General features: G+C 40.1%; 2 protein-coding genes across 5 annotated transcripts in view; both read right to left on the bottom strand.

Annotated features, from left to right (window-relative positions):
- Positions 1–338: 338 nt before the first annotated feature.
- LOC115195889 (ras-related protein Rab-18) lies at positions 339–19,451 on the bottom strand. Its single transcript, XM_029756233.1, has 7 exons — positions 19,229–19,451; positions 15,795–15,850; positions 11,316–11,377; positions 10,810–10,882; positions 9,914–10,032; positions 3,870–3,936; positions 339–2,970 (listed from the first exon to the last, which is right to left on the bottom strand). Exons 1-7 carry the CDS (start codon positions 19,294–19,296, stop codon positions 2,798–2,800), a joined length of 618 nt encoding a protein of 205 aa, XP_029612093.1. The 5' UTR covers positions 19,297–19,451; the 3' UTR covers positions 339–2,797.
- A 239-nt stretch (positions 19,452–19,690) lies between these two features.
- The window catches only part of LOC115195888 (integrin beta-1), a 48,867-nt gene continuing 41,320 nt past the window's right edge, over positions 19,691–27,237 (bottom strand). For 2 of the 4 annotated variants that reach the window (XM_029756229.1, XM_029756230.1), the window contains exons 16-17: positions 23,375–23,452; positions 19,691–21,317 (exon numbers count right to left, since the gene is read on the bottom strand). In XM_029756229.1, the coding sequence (XP_029612089.1) occupies positions 23,375–23,452 (78 nt within the window). In that variant the 3' untranslated portion in view covers positions 19,691–21,317. The remainder of the gene's footprint in view (positions 21,318–23,374; positions 23,453–27,237) is intronic. The other 2 variants (XM_029756231.1, XM_029756232.1) reach the window with 1 other exon arrangement.

Raw genomic sequence — 27,237 nt, 5'->3', positions numbered from 1 at the left:
CATCACAGGCCTGGGAGCCAACGGAAGAGTCCTTGGACTGTTTTTAAAACAAACACACGTCTACGTATCTACGTCTCCATTCTGTATCTATAAAACTGAGGAATTCAAATTCTGAAAAAATTAAACGGGCAAGAAAAAAATAACTTCCTCTCACCAAATGATGACATTTCCAAGTCCGACATGGTAAGTAGTCTAGGTCGTTTTCCACGAGACTTCTTGGATGAGGTGAAGTACAATTACTGTGTGAAGATTTATATTAAGTTAATAGGGTCTGGCGCTTTGTTTTACAATAGGCGAAGGCTCCTTAGCTTGGGCAGGAATAAGCATTAACTTCAGAATCCTTTAAAAAGCATTTTATTCACTTAATACATAGGGTGGTTTTATAATTGTAATATGGATACATTAAAATTGTACAATCCATACAGGAATTATTTTTCATAGAATTCCTAAATACACACATTCATTTACAATGTGTTTACATGTTGTCACATAAGCAAAAAAATAACAGAACAGAGTTCAAGAGTTAGTCTGTTTCAATCAAAGCAGACATTAGTTCAGGACAAATAGACCATATAATATCCCAATGTAGTATACTCTATAAATCTGTTTGGAAGTTTCTGGATGCAGGTAAATCTAACTAGTGTTAAGTGTGGTTCACACAGTCCAAGATTGTGTCCGAAATAGAACCCTATATAGAGCGCTACTTTAGACCAGCTTGGTCAAAAGTAGTGCACCATATAGGCAATCGGGAGCCATTTGGGACACAACCCAAATGTCTCTGCAAGTCATTCCCAGACTAAACATGAATAAAATAAGAATTCTCATGCAATTAAGGATGAATAATTATATTCTGATTAGATATACTGTAAAGGCATCTGTGTAACTCCTGGCACAAATATAGGTCATAGGTATGGCCACCCAAAACTACATTTCCCAAACACATTCTGGCACTCAAGTAGGGCTGGGCGGTATACCGTATTTTACCTAATACCGGTATTGATGCACTTACCAGTTTGAGTTTTTACTTTACCTTCTATAATGGTATTTCTGTTTGGTTTGTTAACTCCGGCTCGTATAATTTTTAGAGTTTACTCCATTTTCAACTTGAGTTGTCTCTCTCCATCTGCTGCATGCCGCTAACCACACTAAGCCAAGCCCCATCACTTAAGAGAGCAGTTGCTCGACATGCTGCTTTCCACAAGCATTCTATACACTATTAGTTTGTGTATCTTACTGTCCGCAAACTACTACCTACTAGTTTGTCTTTTCATAGCAAGGTGTGCTAAAAGTATCTTATCGGCGCAGAATAGGCGAAGCATGATTATGTTGGCTAGCTAGCTACATTAAGTTAGGTAACATTTAATTAGGGTCACCTGGAAACACTGACCAACACTTGGGTTCCTAGCCTGTCAATAATTCCTCTGATTTATTCATTCGTCATGTCAAACAATGTATTCAAGGTGCTGCCCACTATATTCCAACTATAGAATTAGAATAATTATTACATTTCCATCACTCCAACAGTTCACTGGGCCTATATTTTTTTCCCCCCATATCATCCTGGGTGGCACAGTGTAGAAATTATAATAAAAGTGCAGGAAACATAGAAATTAATCAAAATGCTGAAAATGTATTTTTTTTGGAGTTGGATTGAACAATATAAACGGAGAAAGAGAACTCTGCAAAAAACATTTGTACAGGGTTTAAGCCTCTTTAATTTCAGATTTCAATGGAAACACCCATATGACTCATTGTATTCTTTAATATAAAACACTTTTCCTTTTGTATTTTTTTCCCCCCCACATAGGGATGAATTATGAAAAGCTGAAGCTAGGCTATAGTGTTGATATTTACTAATATCATCTGTCTGAGTGGCAGATGGGCTGTGACCAAACAGGCTATTAGAACAACTAGAAACAGCAGCGGTTGATCGTTTAGTTCCTTTTTCATAACACACACAATGGAAAGCCACCCCCCAGTGCCTGCCAATCTGTTTGATTTTTAAACCCTTCAAAAACACGCTGAAAGTTTGGAGTCCAAGTCAATAAACATAGTAAAACTTCATTCCAGAAACTTGGTAACTATTACTTTTGAACAAAATAGGTTTGTGGACAAAAGAGAGACTCATGTTGTGGGACTGAGTGGTGAAAGGGAATACAAGACGACTTGGGCTGATAAGACTATAAAACACAGAGCTGTTAGGAGAGTGAGCACTGGAGGATGACAAAGGTTGCATGATCACACAGGCAGATACACCGGAGAATCAGCTCTGCAGCCAACACACACTAGTTGTGCTTGCCTTGCTAAGAGGAACAAAGTGCTAAGAGAGAGAAAATAGGGGGAATCTACAAAGAGGGGAGGGCAAAGAACATTTGTAAAAAACGTGATTGAGAACAGGTGATTAAAAAAAAAGATCCTTGCTAAATAAGCATAATACCCCCATGTGCTATTGATGGTATTGTGTTTTTCCTCACTATTCATTACCAAGTCATACACTCATTAATTTTCTCCATTCCGGTCATTGGACAAAGAGACAGACAGGGAAGACGACTTATAAATAGCATTATAGCCATGATACAAGGAAGTGTGCAAACGGCAATGTCCCTATGAATGATCACAGCCAGGAAGCTTAGGGTGCTGGTCAGGAGCAGCCCTGCTTCACACCACACCTCAGGGGCTGATGGGGGAAATAGTCTGAATACCATAGCCTTCATAGTCCTCTTCAAAGGACATCAGCCATTAGTCTTTCAAGTGTGCGTGTATGTGATTTTTGTATATGTATGTGAGTATGTGTTGTCTACACCAGGGAGCAGTAGCCCCCACAGCTACCCCCTGCAGCCTGGTCCTGCCTGCCCAGCTGGACTCCTCGGCCCTGCGTCTCGCTCTCCCACAGTCCCGGGGTCTGGATGATCTTCTCAACCAGCTCCTCAAATGCACACTGCACCCCATCTCGCGTCTTCGCACTGGCCTCTGGCCCACACGAGAGAGAGAGACAGAAAAAGAAAGGATACAGACAACTGCCAGTGACTGGCTGCTTCATCATCTCATCTAGCTGCTGAAAATATACTGAAACCAGAATGTGTAATTTTCCTGAAGAATCCTTGTGTGCCTCCCCTGTGCATAGGGCCCAACAACGCCATTTACCCGTGACCATATTCATGACAGAGCACAGACTCTTAATGTTTAATTAGAATGTGCTCCCCTGTGCTATAATTGGATAATTTCAACATCAGGAAGTTATTTTAGCTAAAATAAAAATAAAAATTAAAAGTTTGCAGTTACTCAGCCGTAAACTCTTGATTGGTAGAAGTTAATTTCTGTTCTGATTGCTTAATGGAATAGTGAAGACATGGACAAGTAGTTCATACACTACTTTGTTGTCTTGTTGGGAAAGTGGTCAACATTATTGTTTCTTAAAGTGGAGAGAAAAAAAGTAGTTGACGCGGTTACTAAAACAGCCGTATCTCCGGATTGGTAGAAGGTATCTCTGTTCTGATTCATTATTTATTCCAATGTTGGTCTCACTGCTCTATAACACATAGCGTGTGTGGTTATCATATGAAAATGATCTAAAATGTAACGCAAAAGCATGGTAAATGTACACTAATTTCAAAAGTCATTAAATTGCTTTATTCAAATAAATCCTGTAAAATGTGTCCACAAGAGCCAAGGGTTTGACCATGAATCAATGTGAAAAAATGTTAGAGGACAAAAAAAAAAGTTAAAAATAGAACTAGGCAAACATTTCAATCCAAGTATGAGAGATATCCAAAAAGCAGATTCCCCTGCATAACGGTCTACGATAACTCATGCCCCGGGTCAGTCCGAGAGGGGAGAAGAGAGGGGAATCTTCTCAGCTCCTGGCTTACCTATAAACAGCATGGAATGTTTTCTTGCAAACTTCAGGCCTTCGTTCCTGTCCAGTTCGCGGTTTTCCTAAAACAAAGAATAGTCATCTTTTATGAGGTCTGTCCGGCATACCTGTCAGCTATGGGGAATATGACTGGGCTGGGAATACAGGAAACATAGTAGTCCAGTCAGTCCCACAGACAAAGGCTAGTACTACACAGTACTGTAAATGATGTCTACTCAAGTTATTACTACAGGGTCAACAACAACAACCAAGGACATATAATGGTGGAAGATGAGCATGACATGAATACATGATATGTAATTACATGTTTAAAATAACACAAACTTATGGAACTAAACCCAGAGAAAACAGTTGGTGGAACATGTGAAAATTTTTAAAAACTGCTGTGGGCCACATGGGCTCGAGCTGTGTTTAAAATATGAGGACATACACACTAAGACCTCTTCTCTCAGTTCAGTGGGACACAACTGGATGGGGGAGGTAATATTATTAACCATACATTCCAGCTCAAATTGGTAACACACCCATGTAGTAACAATGTTATTAGTGATGCACCGATGTGACATTTTTGGCCGATACCAATAGCCGATATTTTCCTTGCCCAAAAAAAACGATACTTTTTTTGCAGCTTTCTAGTACAGTTAAATAGTTAACACACACATGGATGCAGCGGTCTAAGGCACTGCATCTCAGTGCAAGAGGCGTCACTACAGTCCCTGGTTTGAATCCAGGGTGTATCACATCGGCTCGTGATTGGGAGTCCCATAAGGCGACGCACAATTGGCCCAGCGTCATTCGAACTGTTATTGTAAATAAGAATTTGTTCTTAACGGACTTACCTAGTTAAATAAAGGTGAAATAAAATAAATAAACAATGATTACACTTGTATTTCATATGGCACAACGATTCATCGATACATATTCTATAATGCTGTTAAAGTTCTCGCGCGCACCAACAGTGATGGTCATAAAAAAAAAATGCAAACAATGTAGTTCCTCCCCAAAAACATAGCAACACGACAATCTGTTTCAGTAGCTATATTTAGCTAGCTAACTATATATGTAGGTGTCATCTAAAATAACCCTAATTTATAAGACAGTTCTTATTTGATTAATGGTGGTCGGACCCATCTATGTGAAGCTAGCCACAATAAGGATTAGCCACAATAGTGGACTTTGCTGTTAGCCTTTAAAATAAAAGTATGGCATAATTCTACTATTTGTATTACTGTCAATGGCATACTTTTATTTTGAAGGCAATCCGCAAAACTCCACTATTGGGCCTAATCCTTGTGGCTAGCTTCACAACACATAACCCGGTCCGGCCGAGCCTCACTAGCCAGATGAAGCTAGCTGGCAGCTTATAACCTTAGCTTTGGGCACCAGGGTTAAGTAGCTGGCTAGCTATTTATTTTCATGAACTGAAGTTCAATTTCAATAGGCGAACAACAAGTGGCAACCTAGCTAATACTTAGTCACAAGGATTCCTAAATCATTGATAAGAATTATGAAAATGACTGCAGTTTCTACTGGTCATTGTTTTCAGGCTGGTTGTATTGGTGATAGCTATGGACTAAGCTAACGCTAGCTGCCCAAGAAGTTGCAGTTGAACAAATGATGCTTTATTACCAACGCGGTATTGTAAACACATTGTTTCTGGCCGGTGATTGCAGACTTTTTTTGTACAGCTTTGACAGTGCTACTGTATCTTTTTTGACACGCAAAGACCCAAAGGGTGTTCCGTAGTATGTATGTCGTGAAGCTAATAGCAGTGACGCTATTACTGTGTAACTCCGGTAGGGCAACATCTGAAAAATAACACACTTGGTAGTGTGTACTGTTGCTTGACCAGTCAGCGGAAGCCAACATTACCCATGACAGATAACGGTTGATTGTCAAGGGCAAGGAATTCCATTATCTTGGCTTTAATGGATTTCACCTTTGAGTGGTCTCGCTGAAATTTTCTTACTCTTTCAAATGACTGCTTGATCCACACAGCAGACATTCTGGGCTAGGTTAAGAATACTGTGTTGCACGTGTAGCACAACATTTTACGTGGCGTCATTACGTCATGTACCAACGTTATATAGGTATGCACGGTATCGTTGACAGCGGCTTTTAACATCGGGCTGATACCGATTTTTGCATTTTTAGCTAATATTGGCCGATTCCGATATGTTCACCGATATATTGTGCATCCCTAGTTGTTATTGTAGTATTTACTGGATTACTACACAGGCATAAAATAAAAACTTAATGTAAAGTGTTACCCTCATACTTAAACAGAAAGCATTCCACAAATTGTATAATGTACGCAATAAAGTATGTGTTGTCATTCTGAAGACGGAATCCCTTGTTACCTGTAAACTATAAACTAACATTTCTGTGGGGAAAAACTAATTCTGATTGGCTCCCCAGTGAGTGGGCCTACGCCCTTGCAGGCCGACCCATGGCCTGCCCAGTCATGTGAAATCCATAGATGAGGGCCTAATTTATTTATTTCAATTGACTGATTTCCTTCTATGAAGTGTAACTCAGTAAAATATTTGAAATTGTTGCGTTTATATCCACATACACAGCCATGCGAAAGTATTCACCCCCCTTGGCATTTTTCCTATTTTGTTGCCTTACAACCTGGAATTAAAATACATTTTTGGGGGGGGTTTGGATCATTTGATTTACACAACATGCCTACCACTTTGAAGATGAACAATATTTTTGTGAAACAAACAAGAAAAAAGACAAAAAAACGGAAAACTTGAGCGTGCATAACTATCCACCCCCCCATAGACAATACTTTGTAGAGCCACCTTTTGCAGCAATTACAGCTGCAAATCTCTTGGGACACGTCTCTATAAGCTTGGCACATCTAGCCATTGGGATTTTTGCCCATTCTTCAAGGCAAAACTGCTTCAGCTCCTTCAAGTTGGATGGGTTCCTTCTGGTGTACAGCAATCTTTAAGTCATACCACAGATACTCAATTGGATTGAGGGCTGGGCTTTGACTAGGCCATTCCAAGACATTTAAATGTTTCCCCTTAAACCACTCGAGTGTTGCTTTAGCAGTATGCTTTGTCCTTTAGCAGTATGTCATTGTCCTGCTAGAAGGTGAACCTCCGTCCCAGTCTCAAATCTCTGGAACACTGAAACAGGTTTCCCTCAAGAATCTCCCGGTATTTAGCACCATCCATCATTCCTTCAATTCTGACCAGTTTCCCAGTCCCTGCCGATGAAAAATATCCCCACAGCATGATGCTGCCACCACCATGCTTCACTGTGGGGATGTTGTTCTTGGGGTGATGAGAGGTGTGGGTGCTGGGTTTGTGCCAGACATAGCGTTTTCCTTGATGGCCAAAAAGCTCAATTTTAGTCTCATCTGACCAGAGTACCTTCTTCCATATGTCTGGGGAGTCTCCCACACGCTTTTTGGCGAACACCAAACGTGTTTCCTTATTTTCTTCTTTAAGAAACAACTTTTTTTCTAGCCACTCTTCCGTAAAGCCCAGCTCTGTGGAGCGTACGGCTTAAAGTGGTCCTATTGGCAGATACTCCGATCTCCACTGTGGAGCTTTGCAGTTCCTTCAGGGTTATCTTTGGTCTCTTTTTTGCCTCTGATTAATGCCCTCCTTGCCTGGTCTGTGAGTTTTGGTGGGTGGCCCTCTCTTGGCAGGTTTGTTGTGGTGCTACATTCTTAAAAAAATAAGTATAACAGATTTAATGGCGCTCCGTGGGATGTTCAGTTTCGGATATTTTTTTGTAACCAAACCCTGATCTGTACTTCTCCACAACTTTGTCTCTGACCTGTTTGGAGAGCTCCTTGGTCTTCATGGTGCCGCTTGCTTGGTGGTGCCCCTTGCCGAGTGTTGTTGCAGACTCTGGTGCCTTTCAGAACAGGTGTATATATACACTGAAATCATGTGACAGATCATGTGACACTTAGACTGCACACACGTGGACTTCATTTTACTAATTATGTGACTTCTGAAGGTAATTGGTTGTACCAGATCTTATTTAGGGGCTTTATAGCAAAGGGGGTGAATACATATGCACAGACCATTTAAAAAAACAAAAACAAAAAATGTAATTTCACCAATTTGAACTATTTTGTTTATGTCCATTACATGAAATCCAAATAAAAATAAATTTAAAATACAGGTTGTAATGCAACAAAATAGGAAAAACGCCAAGGGGGGTGAATACTTTGGTAAGGCACTGTATGTGTGTATGTGTATATATGCATGTGTGTATGTGTGTATGTGTATATATGCATGTGTATGTATGTATATATATATATATATATATATATATATATATATATATATATATATATATATATATATATATATATATATGTATATATATATGTATATGTATATATATATGTATATATATATATATACACACACACACACACACTGCTCAAAAAAATAAAGGGAACACTTAAATAACACATCCTAGATCTGAATGAAAGAAATAATCTTATTAAATACTTTTTTCTTTACATAGTTGAATGTGCTGACAACAAAATCACACAAAAATAATCAATGGAAACCCAATTTATCAACCCATGGAGGTCTGGATTTGGAGTCACACTCAAAATGAAAGTGGAAAACCACACTACAGGCTGATCCAACTTTGATGTAATGTCCCTAAAACAAGTAAAAATTAGGCTCAGTAGTGTGTGTGGCCTCCACGTGCCTGTATGACCTCCCTACAACGCCTGGGCATGCTCCTGATGAGGTGGCGGATGGTCTCCTGAGGGATCTCCTCCCAGACCTGGACTAAAGCATCCACCAACTCCTGGACAGTCTGTGGTGCAACGTGGCGTTGGTGGATGGAGCGAGACATGATGTCTCAGATGTGCTCAATTGGATTCAGGTCTGGGGAACGGGCGGGCCAGTCCATAGCATCAATGCCTTCCTCTTGCAGGAACTGCTGACACACTCCAGCCACATGAGGTCTAGCATTGTCTTGCATTAGGAGGAACCCAGGGCCAACCGCACCAGCATATGGTCTCACAAGGGGTCTGAGGATCTCATCTCGGTACCTAATGGCAGTCAGGCTACCTCTGGCGAGCACATGGAGGGCTGTGCGGCCCCCCAAAGAAATGCCACCCCACACCATGACTGACCCACCGCCAAACTGGTCATGCTGGAGGATGTTGCAGGCAGCAGAACGTTCTCCACGGCGTCTCCAGACTCTGTCATGTCTGTCATGTGCTCAGTGTGAACCTGCTTTCATCTGTGAAGAGCACAGGGCGCCAGTGGCAAATTTGCCAATCTTGGTGTTCTCTGGCAAATGCCAAACGTCCTGCACGGTGTTGGGCTGTAAGCACAACCCCCACCTGTGGACGTCGGGCCCTCATACTACCCTCATGGAGTCTGTTTCTGACCGTTTGAGCAGACACATGCACATTTGTGGCTTGCTGGAGGTCATTTTGCAGGGCTCTGGCAGTGCTTCTCCTGCTCCTCCTTGCACAAAGGCGGAGGTAGCGGTCCTGCTGCTGGGTTGTTGCCCTCCTACGGCCTCCTCCACGTCTCCTGATGTACTGGCCTGTGTCCTGGTAGCGCCTCCATGCTCTGGACACTACGCTGACAGACACAGCAAACCTTCTTGCCACAGCTCGCATTGATGTGCCATCCTGGATGAGCTGCACTACCTGAGCCACTTGTGTGGGTTGTAGACTCCGTATCATGCTACCACTAGAGTGAAAGCACCGCCAGCATTCAAAAGTGACCAAAACATCAGCCAGGAAGCATAGGAACTGAGAAGTGGTCTGTGGTCACCACCTGCAGAACCACTCCTTTATTGGGGGTGTCTTGCTAACTGCCTATAATTTCCACCTGTTGTCTATTCCATTTGCACAAAAGCATGTGAAATTTATTGTCAATCAGTGTTGCTTCCTAAGTGGACAGTTTGATTTCACAGAAGTGTGATTGACTTGGAGTTACATTGTGTTGTTTAAGTGTTCCCTTTATTTTTTTGAGCAGTATATATATATATATATATATATATATATATATATATATATACACTCACCTTATCAATTTTGTTCCCGACCAGCATCTTGATGAGGTCATTCCTTGTACAGTACGTCTCCAGCTCATTGAGCCAGTTGTCCAGCTTGGTGAAAGTATCCCGTCGTGTTACGTCATACACTGAGGGAGAGATAAGAGACGAGATGCTCGGTCAGAAACATTTGATTTCTTCTGTCACCAGAAGGCTGCAGGACATACTGTCATTGAGGGGGGCCATTTGACCTTTCAAACAATGTTCCAGGATAACCCGAAATATGTAAAACGTACAGATTCTGGTGTTTTTATAATTGAATAGGCCTAAGCTTAGGGCTGGCACCGCCATAACTCTTGGGGAACGAACAGCTGACTGAAGACGGGCTGGCCAATTACTGTCATCCAATTACCGTTCCCCCTAATTTCATGACCGTCACAGCCCTACCTGACCTGTGTATCAACATAGTGAGTTACAACACTGGTCCTGATCTTAATAGGAACTGAAATGATGAGGTAGGGTTGCAAAATCCCAGTAACTTTAACCAAATTCCAGTTTTTCAGAAATCCTGGTTGGAGGATTCCTAGATTTCCTGCTAACTTGCCCTCCTGATACTGGGAATTTTCAAACATGATTTCTGGAAAACCTGGGAATTGTGCAACTCTAAGATGAGGAAAAAGATACCTACTTTCATTTCGAGTGGGAGCTCTACTTCATCCGTGGTGTTAACCACTATATCATAGCCTCCACACATCGTGTGCTTTGGAGGATGTCTGCTTTAGCGTTAAGAGTAGTAAAGTCTGTTCCAGAGAGTAAGGAAGAGGACAGGACAGGATGAAAATCCATCACTGTCTTTATGGTGGCTGTACGGACCAACGGTGGCTGACTGCATCTAAAGCGTCTGAATTATGAAGTTGTTTGCTCACCCAGGATGACTCCCTGAGCGCCCCGGTAGTAACTAGGCGTCAGGGTTCGGAAACGCTCCTGGCCAGCCGTGTCCTGCAAAACACAACCATTACAGTTCTGGAGTCTGGACCATAACAGCTCTGGGCACATCAAAACACAACCATAACCCTCTCAGCTATCATGCTCTGGACACATGGGGAGGAAGATATGGTGGTGTGACTAGGACAGAAGCATAATAAGTGATGCAGGACCAGGACTAAAGCATAAAGATACATTTGACTGCCATTTATCATTGATGGTTGGTGCTCAGAATGCTGTACATGATCGCTATCTTGTGGACATTTAGTGAACAACATTTTAAGCGGAAGGAATGGGAATTCAGCAATGTGATAATTTTTTCACTAAACCTTAAAAAAACACATACCTAGGAGGTAGAACTGTCAACAACAATACAATTGAATGTGCAGCCCAAACCAGCTCCTTACCAGTCGGAATTTCTAAGTTCAGAGGACAGAAGAATACATACCCATATTGCCAACTTTGCCTTGTTCCCATCCACTGAAATGGTCTTCACTTTGAAATCAACGCCTGCACGAACACACACAAAATATCACAGATGATTCATCACACAAGTCATATACGCCAAGAATATGAATCAAGAAGAAGTATGATGATATTATGTGATTCATTTAAACTGAATGGTCAAAAACATTCATAGGCCTACATACCACACAATATGTGTCTTAACTAAAACTGACCCTTCCACTAGTCAAGACAGGGTCTCAGCCTTGTGCACTTAAATTATGATGCGAGTCCTGATTTAAAACTACACAGGGAATATGTGGTTTAATATGTAAAGATCAAACAAATACAGCAGCTTTCAATAAAAAAAAAAACTCAGTGACATCGCTCAGAAGTGTAATGATTCATTCTTTAAAATCCCCTCCGTTCGGCAAGAGAAATACATTTACATAAAATAACAGCGCTGTGCTCGTCACACTCAATGAGTAAATCTCTATGACTTTTTTCAGCGCACATAGCATGAAGCGTTTGGCTGGACGTATTGCCCATAGTTTTAGCACATACTGAAAGATTTATCAAGAAAAACATATCATTGGGATGGAGTTGTTTCTGTCTGGACCAGGACCCAGACAAGATCCAAAACAGAGTGGGGGGGGGGGGGGGGGGGGGGGAACATCAGCCTCCCATTTTCCTACACCACACGACCCAGTAGGTTGTCAATCATGGCCCCTCGTTCTTCTCCGAGCCCAGCAGGGTTGCTCCACTTCTGTCGCCAGTCACGTAGCGCGCCGAGCAAGTGACAATTTACACTAAACAGTCCTGCTGGCCTACAGGCCGTGGTGTTTAGCACACACTACAGCAGTTCACCAAGTGCCATGATGCAGCATCTGATTGATATATCATCAACCCAACAATAGCTCACCATACTATATACATTTTACTCACACAGCATATTGTAAAATATACTGTGTCCGTAAAATGTATATAGTATGTAGCGTATAAGCTGGAAGTAGATGCCTAAGTGTTGTTGTCCATTAGTTTACTCCAATTAGGGGAGGGTTAAAATAATACAATAAATATATACACACACACTTAGAAATGTTCTTGTTTTTGAAAGAAAAGCATATTTTTTGTCCATTAAAACATAACATTTATCAGAAATACAGTTTAGACATTGTTAATGTTCTAAATTACCATTTTAGCTGGAAACAACTGATTTTTAATAGAATATCTACATAGGCGTCCAGAGGCCCATTATCAGCAACCATCACTACTGTTCCAATGGCACGTTGTGTTAGCTAATCCAAGTTTATCATTTTAAAAGGCTAATTGATCATTAGAAAACCCTTTTGCAATTATGTTAGCACAGCTGAAAACTGTCGTGCTGATTAAAGAAGCAATAAAACTGTCCCTCTTTAGACCAGTTGAGTATCTGGAGCATCAGCATTTATGGGTTCGATTGCAGGCTCAAAATGGCCAGAAACAAGGAACTTTCTTCTGAAACTCGTCAGTCTATTCTTGTTCTGAGAAATTAAGGCTACTCCATGCGAGAAACTGAAGATCTCGTACAATGCTGTGTACTACTCCCTTCACAGAACAGCGCAAACTGGCTCTAACCAGAATAGAAAGAGTGGGAGGCCCCGGTGCACAACTGAGCAAGAGGACAAGTACTTTAGAATGCCTAGTTGGAGAAACAGAGTCACAACAGAGCCTCACAAGTCCTCAACTGGCAGCTTCATTATATAGTACCTGCAAAACACCAGTCTCAATGTCAAAGGTGAAGAGGCAACTCCGGGATGCTGGCCTTCTAAGTTCACAACAATGTTTCTGTAGCGCTAATTGGTTTGCAAAACAAATGCCCACTGGATTGATGCAAATAATCATATCATCATTCTGACAGGTAGGCATTGGCTACTTTGAAGTTAACATTTAATTGAGAAGGTTAATGGGAAAGCCTTTCCATCTCTACCAGAAGGATATCATTAGCACTGCACACATACATAGATAGGGGCATTCCTGTGCCGTTTCAGAAAGTTGCAAGAAAATACAAGTCACTGATGTATTTTGTTCTTGTCTTATGATTAACTTGACAAATTAATGCACTTCTAATAAATTCTAATAGATTTAGTTGATTTTCAATAAAAAAAATGTATATTGTTGAATTCCATTTTAATGTCTGGATTCTGTCCGCAATGCAGATTTTATAGGGCCCTAAACATAGTGAACAACAGCCAAAGGCACCAAGTCAGTAGCAGTGCCAAGTATTTTCCCCAGGTTAATAGATTACAGACAAACAGTGTCTGAGGTACTGCTTTTAGGCTATTTATGAGATATTCATCTGAATCTCTCATCACCATAGTAGTTGTTGAATAATAGGGAGGTATTTGTATTTGGTTTACTCTATTTAATGTCAAAGGGGCAATACAAACCATGTGTTCCAATACAGATTTATTTAACACGATGCTACAAAATTAGAGCAACTCTCAAATAAGATGTCTACAGAGACCTCGGAATGTTTATGCCAATATGACAAATTTATAGTGAACTGTTGTGTTTCGACACCCACCATCTCTGATTGTTCTGAAATTGTTTCTTTTGTTAGATAAGATTAGCATTCCTGCAACATTTTTTTGATTAAATAGAATTTGATCTGAGAAATTAAGCTAATTGATTGCACTCAAATTGTCCATTTTAATTTATAGAATTCATATGTTCCTGGGGGCCGGAACATAATTACAAATCATTTATAGACTGCAATTTCACAGCAAGAATCACAAACAGATATAATAATAATTGACAAAAACATGATAATTTCAAACCTTACATTTGTATACGATCACGTGTCTCTCTATTATTCGTGGGAATACTTGGGAACAGATTTCCAAAAATAAAATAACTGGTGTTTTTATTTTATATATTTTTTCTCTCAAAAACCTGAGGGGGGCCAAATAAAATCACCTGGGTTTTTTTTAGATACATTTTTAGATACTTCAGGATGATTTGCATTTGAAACAGTGGAAAACTAAACCAAAGCATGGATTACTGTCATACCTTGTCCAGTGTCATTGGGTGAACTATCCCTTTTACGTTGGGGGGAGGTTAAAAAAAACAGCCTGGAACAGCACCATCTAGTGGTCAGAAACTGGTAATGACGTAGACTGAGAGATAAACCTTTCAACTTCAATAACTCATTTCTCTGAACAGGGGAAAAAAACATCACCAAATTCACTGGTTATACATTACATAGGAGGAAGAAACAATACTGTGAGCCGAAGCTCCATACTACTTGTCAGACATAGAGAAGTGATACCATATACTTGTTGTTGGGGTGGGATTGGTGTGGGGAGATCGTTGGTGGCTTTTGACAATTTATTTGGATTCCTCATGCCTAACTCTTGGTCCAAATCGGATGTTAGGTACTATATTTATTGGATATTATATGAATCTTCTAAATTAAAATGGCCAATTTGGGTGAAATCAATTAGCTTAAATTCTCAGAGATCAAATTATATTTCATCAAAATAATGTTGCAGGAATGCTAATCTTATCTAAACTACAGAAATAATTTCAGAACAATCAGATGGTAGGTGTCATGCTTGATGAAATGACATGGAATGACCCTGTTTCTTTATACCACAGCTGTCAAACTCATTCTACAGAAGGTAGAGTGTCTACAGGTTTTCACTCCTCCCTTGTACTTGATTGATGAATTAAGGTCACTAATTAGCAAGGAACTCCCCACACCTGGTTGTCTAGGGCTTAATTGAAAGGAAAAACAAAAACCTGCAGATACTAGGCTCTCCATGAAATGAGTTTGACACCCCTGCTTTATAAAAAGAGAGGAAGGAATAAGCAGGAATTGAGTGGTTTTCAGCAACAAATCACAAGGGACTTGTATCAATGTGGGGAGTAGCGTAGCTAGACTTCTATGGGGACATCTGTTTGGCAAATATATTAAGTTGGCCAAGTAAAATAGGAGTGAGGCATGCCTACCTCTCTGGGAATCCACAGGCATGTATGGTTGTTTCAACAAAAACTACATTGTGCAGTCAGAATAACTTCAGAGAAATCACATTATAGTAAAAAAAGAAGAAAACCAACTTTTTTTCATGTCACCCCACCCCAGTAGTAATCAATAGCACTATGGATGTTTTGCCTGTCTTGCACTTCTTCCACTAAGTCACTCCTGGCTGTTAACCGTCTCAAGGCTACCTGAAAATAATAATAGGGGTGTCTTTGAAGAGTCGTTTAATACATTTTGCTATTCTGATATAATTTACAGATACGTGAAGGAAATAAAGAATTATCCTTTTCCCAAACCATGTATTTCACCATCAGATGAATTACTCATTCACTGTAAACCGGGTCATATCTCAAATTCATTTTGTTGAATACTAGTTAGTGAGTACAAGTTATACATTTTTTTATGTAACTTTTAGGCAACCCAACTTATTTTTTCTTCATACAGTAAGAAATTACTTACCTATTGTTGCTGCTAATTCCGGGTCAAATGTGTCATCTGTGAATCTCAAGAGAAGACTGCAAAAAAAGAAACAAAAGACATTAACAGGGAACTTGATGAAACCTTACCATGTCTCTTCTATGGCCGATACTTAGAAAACATTTAATTTGACATGTGAGTCAACACTTAGAGTTTTTAGAGTAGGCCTACATAACACATTTGAAATGAGGGCAAACTCCACAAAGTCAAATAGACAAGGGAACTTTTAATGGTATTGTACAGAGTCTGTGTTTGGTTTCCAATTTGCCTAGATATCGCTAAATGAAAATCAACCCTGCCCTGGGGAGCTAAATGGAGTCGTCGCCCCCCCCCAGGTCTATTTATTGCAAAATGATTGGACATGAGAACAAAGGTCTACATATTCAACACAACAACAACCAGACATCAGATTACATCATTACTTGCTGCATGGTCAGAGGGTCAGTGTTCAGTTGTGAGTCACTAATCAAGTGCTAGGAACTGAATCACAGGGCTTATGATGTAGCTAATCCTTCTTATTTCCAGTCAACCCAAACACAGATAATAGCCTAATGCTCAAATATTCTTATTCAACCATACTCTAATTTCCTTCATCCATATTCATAAGAAATTGCTTCATCAGATAGAATGTCAGAACAATGACTGATCATTGTTTTATGTCTCAGTAGCCTGATACCTCAGTAGCAATGCGGTTAGGCTAAATAATAGCACAACAGCAGTGCAACAGGCCAATTTGTCTGGTAGAATGGAACCTCTTCTCTGCTAGGGATATTTCTAATGATTTGAAGACCTAGGCAGAGGGTGGAAAATAGAGAATGAGATCATTTATTTAATCAAAAAATAATTATATATATATATATATACACACACACACACACACACACACACACACACAATGTCAGATATGAGCACGGAGTCTATTAAATTCAAACAAGTAAAAAATACAAGGTAGAGGAAGATAACCAAAACAGCCAGTTGAAACACTAGCCTTGGCCTACATTGTTCATACCAATAGTTACACTTACTGTATCCTCATCAAGAAATGGCATTGATTTTTATGAGTCTATAGTTAACTAAACATTTTTTTACAAAAAAAAAAAGAAGAGGACTGTTTACTGAAATCATAGAATTTCAATGTCTGATAGGCAGTAAACCCTCCCTCACCAGTCAGGTGGAAGGAATATCTAGTTTCACTCTACCGTTGGGTCGTTTCTTTAATTAAACTCATTTATTTGATTATTTCGAGAAAATTAAGGCTGTCTGGTCTGGACCAAAGGCATTGCATGAAAATGACATCTGCTACAAGACCATGGTGCTTGTCTACGGAGCTGTGAGGGGAGCGGCACCTCCGTACCTTCAGGCTCTGATCAGTCCCTACACCCAAAGAAGGGCACTGCGTTCATCCACCTCTGGCCTGCTCGCCTCCCTACCTCTGCGGAAGCACAGTTCCCGCTCAGCCCAGTCAAAACTGGTCGCTGCTCTGGCACCCCAATGGTGGAACAAGCTCCCTCACAACGCCAGGACAGCGGAGTCAATCACCACCTTCCGGAGACACCTGAAACCCCACCTCTTTAAGGAATACCTGGGATAGGATTAAGTAATCCTTCTACCCCCCCCACCCCACCCTCCCCCCCAAAAAGATATAGATGTACTATTGTAAAGTGGTTGTTCCACTGGATATCATAAGGAGAATGCACCAATTTGTAAGTCGCTCTGGATAAGAGCGTCTGCTAAATTACATAAATGTAAAATGTACTCCCCATGCTGTAGTAATAAAGCATAGGACACGTGCCATCTTGGTTTTTAGGAGCATATACCCATGTGGGTAATTGAAAAATTAACTGAGGTCCACACCCCAGTCCAGTTGGTAGTGCACCTTAAAGTTGGTTGCCAACCTCCATATAAAGTCCAAAGAAGAAGCCTGAAGGAGGAGAGATTACTAGAAATGAACTCAGTTTATCCTTTTATCTGTGGATTAATTGTCAGAGTAGAGGACTTGTGCATTCAGGTAAAATAACCCAATGTTTATATCCCTGGACAAATTAGCTAGCAACACCAAGCTAGCTAGCTAAATTGCCATACATGTTTCATGCTTTTCGACCTGTCCCCAAATTAATATATTTGGTTCAGAGTTTGTTTTGATATTTCAACCTGTGTGTGTCCTGATTGCATCTGGTGTGGGTGGACAAAATCAACATGCGCGTGCGGTCTGGTCAGCATGTTAGAGTCATTGGATGAAGGCATCTTCTGTAGGGGGGAGTTTTGATAAGATCCTCATCTTTCATTATAGCAAGATGGAAAAAAGGGTTAAATTGATACACACCATTTTGGTCACACATGGCAATATCTCCATGTTACAATGCTTGTTTATGGAAAACAGACGGAAGACCACTCTTAACACCTGTGTGTACGCGTAACTCGGGAAGTGTAGCAGAAGTGTAGTTTCAGTGGATGGAGGCAACCAGAGATGTATGGATCTGTGCAAAACTGCTACAGTAAGTGTATATTTTTAATTGTAAGGATTCCTTCTCACTGAGCCATATCGCAAGCTAAGATTGAGGTTTCTAAATATTAAAAAAAACAATATCGGGATTGTAGTTCAAATGAGGCAGTCGTGGGCAAAGCTAATGGCTGAGAGCTGTAGGGAGAGTTTAAGAACTAACATTACTCAGACATACCAGAATTCTTTCTAGCAGTCTAAGAGCCAGAGATATACACAGCTTGGTAACTACAATATACTCCATGTTGGCACCAACCATTGCATAACAATAACATTCTACTTTTTATATATATATATATATATATATATATATATATATATATATATTTTTAAACATATGGTGCCAACATAGCAACCATTAACATTATATTCTCAGTTGAGTTTGCCAAACTCTAGCTAAGCATTGGCCAAACTTTTTAGATATGCTAAGGCATTGGTCTTCACGTAAGCATTTGTATCACTCAGGACACATAGCTAAACTCTGCTGTCATGCGAGGCAGGGTTTATCACTTCGCTGACACTTTTCCTAATAAGTGAAATCACTTACTGATGTGACTACTGAAGGTAGATCAATACATGTGCTTTATCAAACTGTGTGAACATGTAATTACAGCCACCCTAGTTGTTCTCCACTTAAACACAACGTTCCACGCAGCAAGCTAGCAAATGTTGTTAGCTAGCTGATGTGGCATAGCAAACAACTGTGTTACATTAGCCTGTTCGCTGTGGTCCACTAATATACATTCGTTTTTGCTTTGTTGACAAGTTCTTCTTAACTGACAAAATATTGACATTTAATTATTGGGCATGTTTTTAAACGAGACAACATTAGCTCCTAGCTAATCGTCCGAGCTAACAGTTAGCTCTACAACAACTTCACTCAGCTAACGTCAGTTGGTTACTGTAGCCTTCTTACCTGGACTTCCCAACGCCACTTTCTCCAATTATTAATATTTTCAGTGTTGTCAAAACGTCGTCTTCCATCTTCCTGTCCTATTATAGTTTCAATTCAACGGGTAGCTGTAAAATACAACCCCAGAAGTGTTGTTTGTCAGCCGGGGAGCTGAATGATTAGACAACCAACACTTTCTCGCACTTCCGGTTTCCTTGGTAGACTTCCGGTACAATGTTGAGTGAGTTCTCTTCTTTTCAAAGTTACACATCTAACTTTGCAAACTGCTTTTCATAATAATATAGTTGATTAACAGGCAAAATGTGATGTATTTCTTGTTTTTAAAAAAATACATTTTCCATCAAACTATGGCTTCCCATAATAAAACCACAGACAGGAAGGAGCTAGTTACAAGTATCTTTGATCAAACCATGCCTCCTCTTTCTAGAACCAACGTAGCAAAGCTAAAATAAAATAAGCATTCCATGTCATTTAGGTACTTATTTAATAAATAAATTTAGAAACAGCAGTGGGAAAAGTGAACATAATATTGAAATAAAAGGCACTTTAAAAACAAGATGTGGTATTTTGAGGAGTTTTTGTATTTTAAAACAATTCCAAGAGGCCTTTCACTTAATACTGATCTTACACAAGCACTGCAGATGAGGGGTTACCCCAGCCCAATGATTTCAAAAGGGGGAAACAACAGATTAAAACAAGCTAACTTGTATCAATCAGTATGCTTTAAGAACAAAGTTTACAATTTGTTAAACATTGATCAACATGAAACACATGGAATAAGGCTTTGCAAAGAAGGCAGATATTTGGCTTTGCTAGTAATGAGTACAGAAAAGGACCTGAGGTTGAATACTGAAATCTTATAGAATAAAACTAAATTATACTAAAAATAAATGGAACTTCTAATTTTGTCACAAATGCATGTCAATTGATTATGTAATTAAGTGATTTACATTTCTTTATCCCATTAATACAAGTGGTTTTAATCCCTTTAAAATAGCCTGTTTATGACAGTTTTATGAAATCATTCATTTTTCTTTTCAGTCCTTTTGCAAGGCAAATCCTGTTCTCATCAATAGTGCAATAACCTTTAACATCTAAACATCAATGCTTCCCATGTATTAGTTCTTAGCACATCTTCACACATTACATGGAATGCATCCCAAATATAGCACCTTATTCCCCATGTAGTGCACTACTTTTGACCAGGGGGCCTATAGGTTTGGTCAAAAGTAGCAAGCTATAAACGGAATTGGGTGCCATTTGGGATGCACATGTTACCTGATGACTATGTTAGAATCATTCAATGATTTTCCATGATTGACAATGAATGCTATTGATGTGATCTTTAAAAACTACCCCAAATGATGAATCCAGATTCTTGCAATCATGCTTGATGGATGACTAATTTATCCACAAATTAATAAGTATATAGCCCTGTCTGAGCCAGAACGGCCCATATGACAGGAGCCCATCTCCTGTTTCTGTAGTGTGAGGCAGGTTGATATACAAGTACACCCCCTGGACAGGATGCTAGTCTATCGCAAGGCAAAATCAATGTTTACTACATATGTACCCTATGGTTGAAAAAATACTTCACAGCCATAATGCAAAATATTGGTATGCTTTAGTCTCAGGTGCTGTCTAACACTCAATGGCACAATAATAACAAGTCCATGAAGAGAAAGAGAGCACTCTCTGTGCCCATATGGGTATGGTCTCTGAAAGGCACAACCCATGGCCCATACCAGTCCTGTGGCAAAAACCTTATTTCTAACCAATTCTTCAAGAAAAAAAGCACCTTAAAGTATATACACATAACAACTAACTGTACATTTTAAAAGACAATGATTGCATAGAAAATAAACTGTTAGTAAGAAGACCAAATGTAGTGGCCAAATGTAACGTTATAATACTGAAGCGACAAGAAGAAGAAATTACCAAAGACAAAAATTACACCCCCCCCATACCTCTCATGCCCTAGAACTATATTTGCATACAGTGTTGTTCTGAGAGAACTGAAACTCCATCATTTGCCTTCATATTTGGGGTTGACCACTGTCGTAACAGCACTCTTGTAGATGGGATTTTCTCCCTGGAAGGCACAAGAGAAACAAGAAGAAAACGTTAGAATTGTAATTTACAGTCATTATATATGTACAGTGAGGGGAAAAAAAGTATTTGATCCCCTGCTGATTTTGTGCCTTTGCCCACTGACAAAGAAATGATCAGTCTATAATTTTAATGGTAGGAGCACTCCCTCTTAAAGGGAGTGCTCCTAATCTCAGTTTGTTACCTGTATTAAAGACACCTGTCCACAGAAGAAATCAATCAGATTCCAAAACTCTCCACCATGGCCAAGACTAAAGAGCTCTCCAAGGATGTCAGGGACAAGATTGTAGACCTACAAGGCTGGAATGGGCTACAAGACCATCGCCAAGCAGCTTGGTGAGAAGGTGACAACAGTTGGTGCGATTATTCGCAAATGGAAGAAACACAAAAGAACTGTCAATCTTCCTCGGCCTGGGGCTCCATGCAAGATCTCACCTCGTGGAGTTGCAATGATCATGAGAACGGCGAATCAGCCCAGAACAACACGGGAGGATCTTATCAATGATCTCAAGGCAGCTGGGACCATAGTCACCAAGAAAACAATTGGTAACACACTACGCCGTGAAGGACTGAAATCCTGCAGCACCCGCAAGGTCCCCCTGCTCAAGAAAGCACATATACATGCCTGTCTGAAGTTTGCCAATGAACATCTGAATGACTCGGAGGACAACTGGTGAAAGTGTTGTGGTCAGATGAGACCAAAATGGAGCTCTTTGGCATCAACTCAACTCGCCGTGTTTGGAGGAGGAGGAATGCTGCCTATGACCCCAAGAACACCATCCCCACCGTCAAATATGGAGGTGGAAACATTATGCTTTGGGGGTGTTTTTCTGCTAAGGGGACAGGCCAACTTCACCGCATCAAAGGAACGATGGACAGGGCCATGTACCGTCAAATCTTGGTTGAGAACCTCCTTCCCTCAGCCAGGGCATTGAAAATGGGTCGTGGATGGGTATTCCAGCATGACAATGACCCAAAACACACGGCCAAGGCAACAAAGGAGTGGCTCAAGAAGAAAGACATTAAGGTCCTGGAGTGGCCTAGCCAGTCTCCAGACCTTAATCCCATAGAAAATCTGTGGAGGGAGCTGAATGTTCCAGTTGCCAAACATCAGCCTTGAAACCTTAATGACTTGGAGAAGATCTGCAAAGAGGAGTGGGACAAAATCCCTCCTGAGATGTGTGCAAACCTGGTGGCCAACTACAAGAAACATCTGACCTCTGATTGCCAACAAGGGTTTTGTCACCAAGTACTAAGTCATGTTTTTCAGAGGGGTCAAATACTTATTTCCCTCATTAAAATACAAATCATTTTATAACATTTTTGACATGCGCTTTTCTGGATTTTTTTGTTGTTATTCTGTCTCGCACTGTTCAAATAAACCTACCATTAAAATATAGACCGATCATTTCTTTGTCAGTGGGCAAATGTACAAAATCAGCAGGGGATCAAATACTTTTTTCCCTCACTGTAACATGTCAGTCATAAGACAAAAGTTGCAATTTATGAGGAAAAAAACCCACAGGAAAATCCGAGCCCATTTAGAATATCAAATGATTATCAAGCATTCTTTGGAAAGATCATGCCATCATATGGATATCTTGGTGTCATTTTGAGTAAGCATTCATGTGTTGTCATCCAGGTAACACTGTTAGAAGAAATATCAACAATCGTCTCAGACACATGCCATTTCAATCATAGCTTCAAATATGACACAATGTACATACTGTGGTTAAACTGAAGTGTAATATGCTTATATGTGATGACCTGTTACAGTACTTACCTCTAGTCAAACTATTAACAGAGGGGACAGTTTACAGTATATGGGTTTATTGTTGGTTTTAATATACCATCGTTGATCTTTCTGTACAGTTTCCTCAACTGACTTACTTGGCCCAAAGAGTGACCAAATGAAAGCCAGAATTATTGAGATTGATGAAATAGTGACAGCTTACAGTACATTGACAAAAACAAAGAAACACACAAATAAAACAAACAGGAAACCCATGCAGGAAAACAGACGAGAAAGTAAATACAAACTTATAGAACCGCAGCTTTACGTCCATAGATTGGATTCTGGAACTTATTAATAGGGCTCTTATATATAGGATTCTCTTGCTATGGGTAGAGAGAGTGGGACAGACATTTCAGAACAGGAAAAAACAACAGAAGAGAAACAGAGACAGAATGAAATGAAATCATGGGTAAAGACAAATGAGAAGGAATGAAACAATGATATACGGAAAAGAGGTAAAAAGTAAATAAAAATAAGAATCCCTAGAGAAAGGAGTATTTCTACATCAGCATCAGAGGCTCAGAAGTTGAGAATCATTAAGAGTGCTGGGAAGATTCCCTTGCTACAGTTGAAGTCGGAAGTTTACATACACTTAGGTTGGAGTCATTAAAACTCGTTTTTCAACAACTCCACAAATTCCTTGTTAACAAACTATAGTTTTGGCAAGTAGTTAGGACATCTACTGTGTGCATGACACAAGTAATTTTTCCAACAATTGCTTACAGACAGATTATTTCACTGTATCACAATCCCAGTGGGTCAGAAGTTTACAAACATTAATTTGACTGTGCCTTTAAACAGCTTGGAAAATTCCCGAAAATGATGTCAAGCTTTAGAAACTTCTGATAGGCTAATTGACATAATTTGAGTCAATTGGAGGTGTACCTGTGGATGTATTTCAAGGCCTACCTTCAAACTTAGTGCCTCTTTGCTTCACATCATGGGAAAATCAAAAGAAATCAGCCAAGACCTCAGTAAAAAAATGTAGACCTCCACAAGTCTGGTTCATCTGTGGGAGCAATTTCCAAACACCTGAAGGTACAACGTTCATCTGTACAAACAATAGTAAGCAAGTATAAACACCATGGGACAACGCAGCCGTCATACCGCTCAGAAAGGAGACGCGTTCTGTCTCCTAGAGATGAACGTACTTTGTTGCTCTCGTTGGCTGGCCCTCGCTTCATACTCATCGCCAAACCCACTGGCTCCAGGTCATCTACAAGACCCTGCTAGGTAAAGTTCCCCCTTAGCAGCACCCACCTGTAGCCCACGCTGTAGCCCACGCTCCAGCAGGTATATCTCTCTGGTCACCCCCAAAGCCAATTCCTCCTTCCGCCGCCTCTCCTTCCAGTTCTCTGCTGCCAATGACTGGAACGAACTACAAAAATCTCTGAAACTGGAAACACTTATCTCCCTCACTAGCTTTAAGCAACAGCTGTCAGAGCAGCTCACAGATTACTGCACCTGTACATAGCCCATCTATAATTTAGCCCAAACAACTACATCTTCCCCTACTGTATTTATTTATTTAGCTCCTTTGCACCCAATTATTTCTACTTTGCACTTTCTTCCACTGCAAATCTACCATTCCAGTGTTTTACTTGCTATATTGTATTTACTTCGCCAGCATGGCCTTTTTTTGCCTTTACCTCCCTTATTTCACCTCATTTGCTCACTTTGTATATAGACTTATTTTTCTACTATATTATTGACTGTATGTTTGTTTTACTCCATGTGTAACTCTGTGTTGTTGTACGTGTCAAACTGCTTGCTTTATCTTGGCCAGTTCGCAATTGTAAATGAGAACTTGTTCTCAACTTGCCTACCTGGTTAAATAAAGGTGAAATAAATCAAATTAAAAAAATAACCTGAAAGGCCGCTCAGCAAGGAAGAAGTCACTGCTCCAAAACCTAAAAAAAAAAGCCAGACTACGGTTTGCAACTGCACATGGGGACAAAGATTGTACTTTTTGGAGAAATGTCCTCTGGTCTGATGAAACAAAAATAGAACTGTTTGGCCATAATGACCATCGTTATGTTTGGAAGAAAAAGGGGGAGGCTTGCAAGCCGAAGAACACCATCCCAACCGTGAAGCACTGGGGTGGCAGCATCATATTGTGGAGGTGCTTTGCTGCAGGAGGGACTGGTGCACTTCACAAAATAGATGGCATCATGAGGATGGAAAATTATGTGGATATATTGAAGCAACATCTCAAGACATCAGTCAGGAAGTTAAAGCTTGGTTGCAATTGGGTCTTCCAAATGGACAATGACCCCAAGCATACTTCCAAAATTGTGGCAAAATGGCTTAAGGACAACAAAGTCAAGGTATTGGAGTGGCCATCACAAAGCCCTGATCTCAATCCTATATAAAATTTGTGGGCAGAACTGAAAAAACATGTGCGAGCAAGGAGGACTACAAGCCTGACTCAGTTACACCAGCTCTGTCAAGAGGCATGGGCCAAAATTCACCCAACTTATTGTGGGAAGCTTGTGGAAGGCTACCTGAAACGTTTGACTCAAGTTAAACAATTGAAAGGCAATGTTACCAAATACTAATTGAGTGTATGTACATTTCTGACCCACTGGGAATGTGAACGAAATAAATAAAAGCTGAAATAAATAAATTCTCTACTATTATTCGGACATTTCACTTTCTTAAAATAAAGTGGTGTTCCTAACTGACCTAAGAGAGTGACTTTTTACAAGGATTAAATGTCAGGAATTGTGAAACTGAGTTTAAATGTATTTGGCTAAGGTGTATGTAAACTTCCGACTTCAACTGTATATGTGTACAAGTCAGGTCAGACTGCTCTCTCATACAGTCATTGATGTCTGAGGTCTTCTCCATGTACCATAATGAGAGGGTCTAGAAGCCTCAGCGCCCTGCCCATTTCACCAGAGAAGCTCTCACATGTGGCTGGTCTGAAAGAGTAATTAGGACGTGCTGAATCATCAAGCATTTTGGAAATCCTGGGTCACATTCATTAGGGCATATCGTAGCAAAATGCTTTGCAATGGAAAAGGGATATGAGTGTTTCTTACAGACAATTCCATGTAGTACTCTGTCTGTTTTCTTACATTTGGTGCTGTTAGGTTCTAATTCTCAGAGTAAATAACTCAACAGACACTATGAAAGCTTAACCAAGTTTAATTCTTCCCAGAGGATCAATACAGCCGCATTAGACAAAACATGTATCCACCACCACAAGTGTGTGTATATATATATATATATATATATATATATATATATATATATATATATATATATACTCCAATTTTAGGCACTCCTCCTTCTCTCCAATCCTTACATCTATTATGGTTCGACAGAAAGACGAAGTAATAGGGTAATAAACCATAATTTCTCCCTTAAGGGGATTTGACCTGACCTCAACCCCTCATTTGCCTCATCCACAGATGTCCATCCGTATCCCCTATAGCAATCCTGTGACTTCCTCACATCCACCCAACACATTCCAAAGCCATCTGGCTCCTACAGATAACCATTAACTTCTGATGTAAAAACCCCAGAATCTAACAGTGCCTAATGAATACCACCCTGCTGTCCAGAATTTAACCTCTGCCCGCTGTGTGGTTAACACGACACTAGATGGCAGAAGAACACCACCAACCAAACTAGGCTTCTGCAGCAACTCCCAGGAAAAGACAGATGTACAGTACCAGTCAAAAGTTTGAACACACCCACTCATTGAAAGATTTTTCTTTGTTTACTATTTTCTACATTGTAGAATAATAGTGAAGAACTCATAAATACTATAAAATAACACATGGAAACGTGTAGTAACCAAAAACAGTGTAAAACAAATCAAAACATATGAGATTTTTAAAAGTAGCCACCCTTTGCCTTAATGACAGCTTTGCACACTCTTGGCATTCTCTCAACCAGCTTCATGAGGTAGTCACCTGGAATGCATTTCAATTAACAGGTGTGCCTTGTTAAAAGTTAATTTGTGGAATTTCTTTCCTTAATGCGTTTGGGCCAATCAGTTGTGTTGTGACAAGGTAGGGGTGGTATACAGTATATAGCCCTATTTGGTAAAATACCAAGTCCATATTATGGCAAGAAGAGCTCAAATAAGGAAAGAGAA

This window comes from Salmo trutta, chromosome 6, assembly GCF_901001165.1.
Source record: "Salmo trutta chromosome 6, fSalTru1.1, whole genome shotgun sequence".
Classification (NCBI taxonomy): domain Eukaryota; kingdom Metazoa; phylum Chordata; class Actinopteri; order Salmoniformes; family Salmonidae; genus Salmo; species Salmo trutta.
The sequence above is the reverse complement of the archived record's forward strand: the minus strand, read 5'-3'. Positions and strand labels throughout refer to the sequence as shown.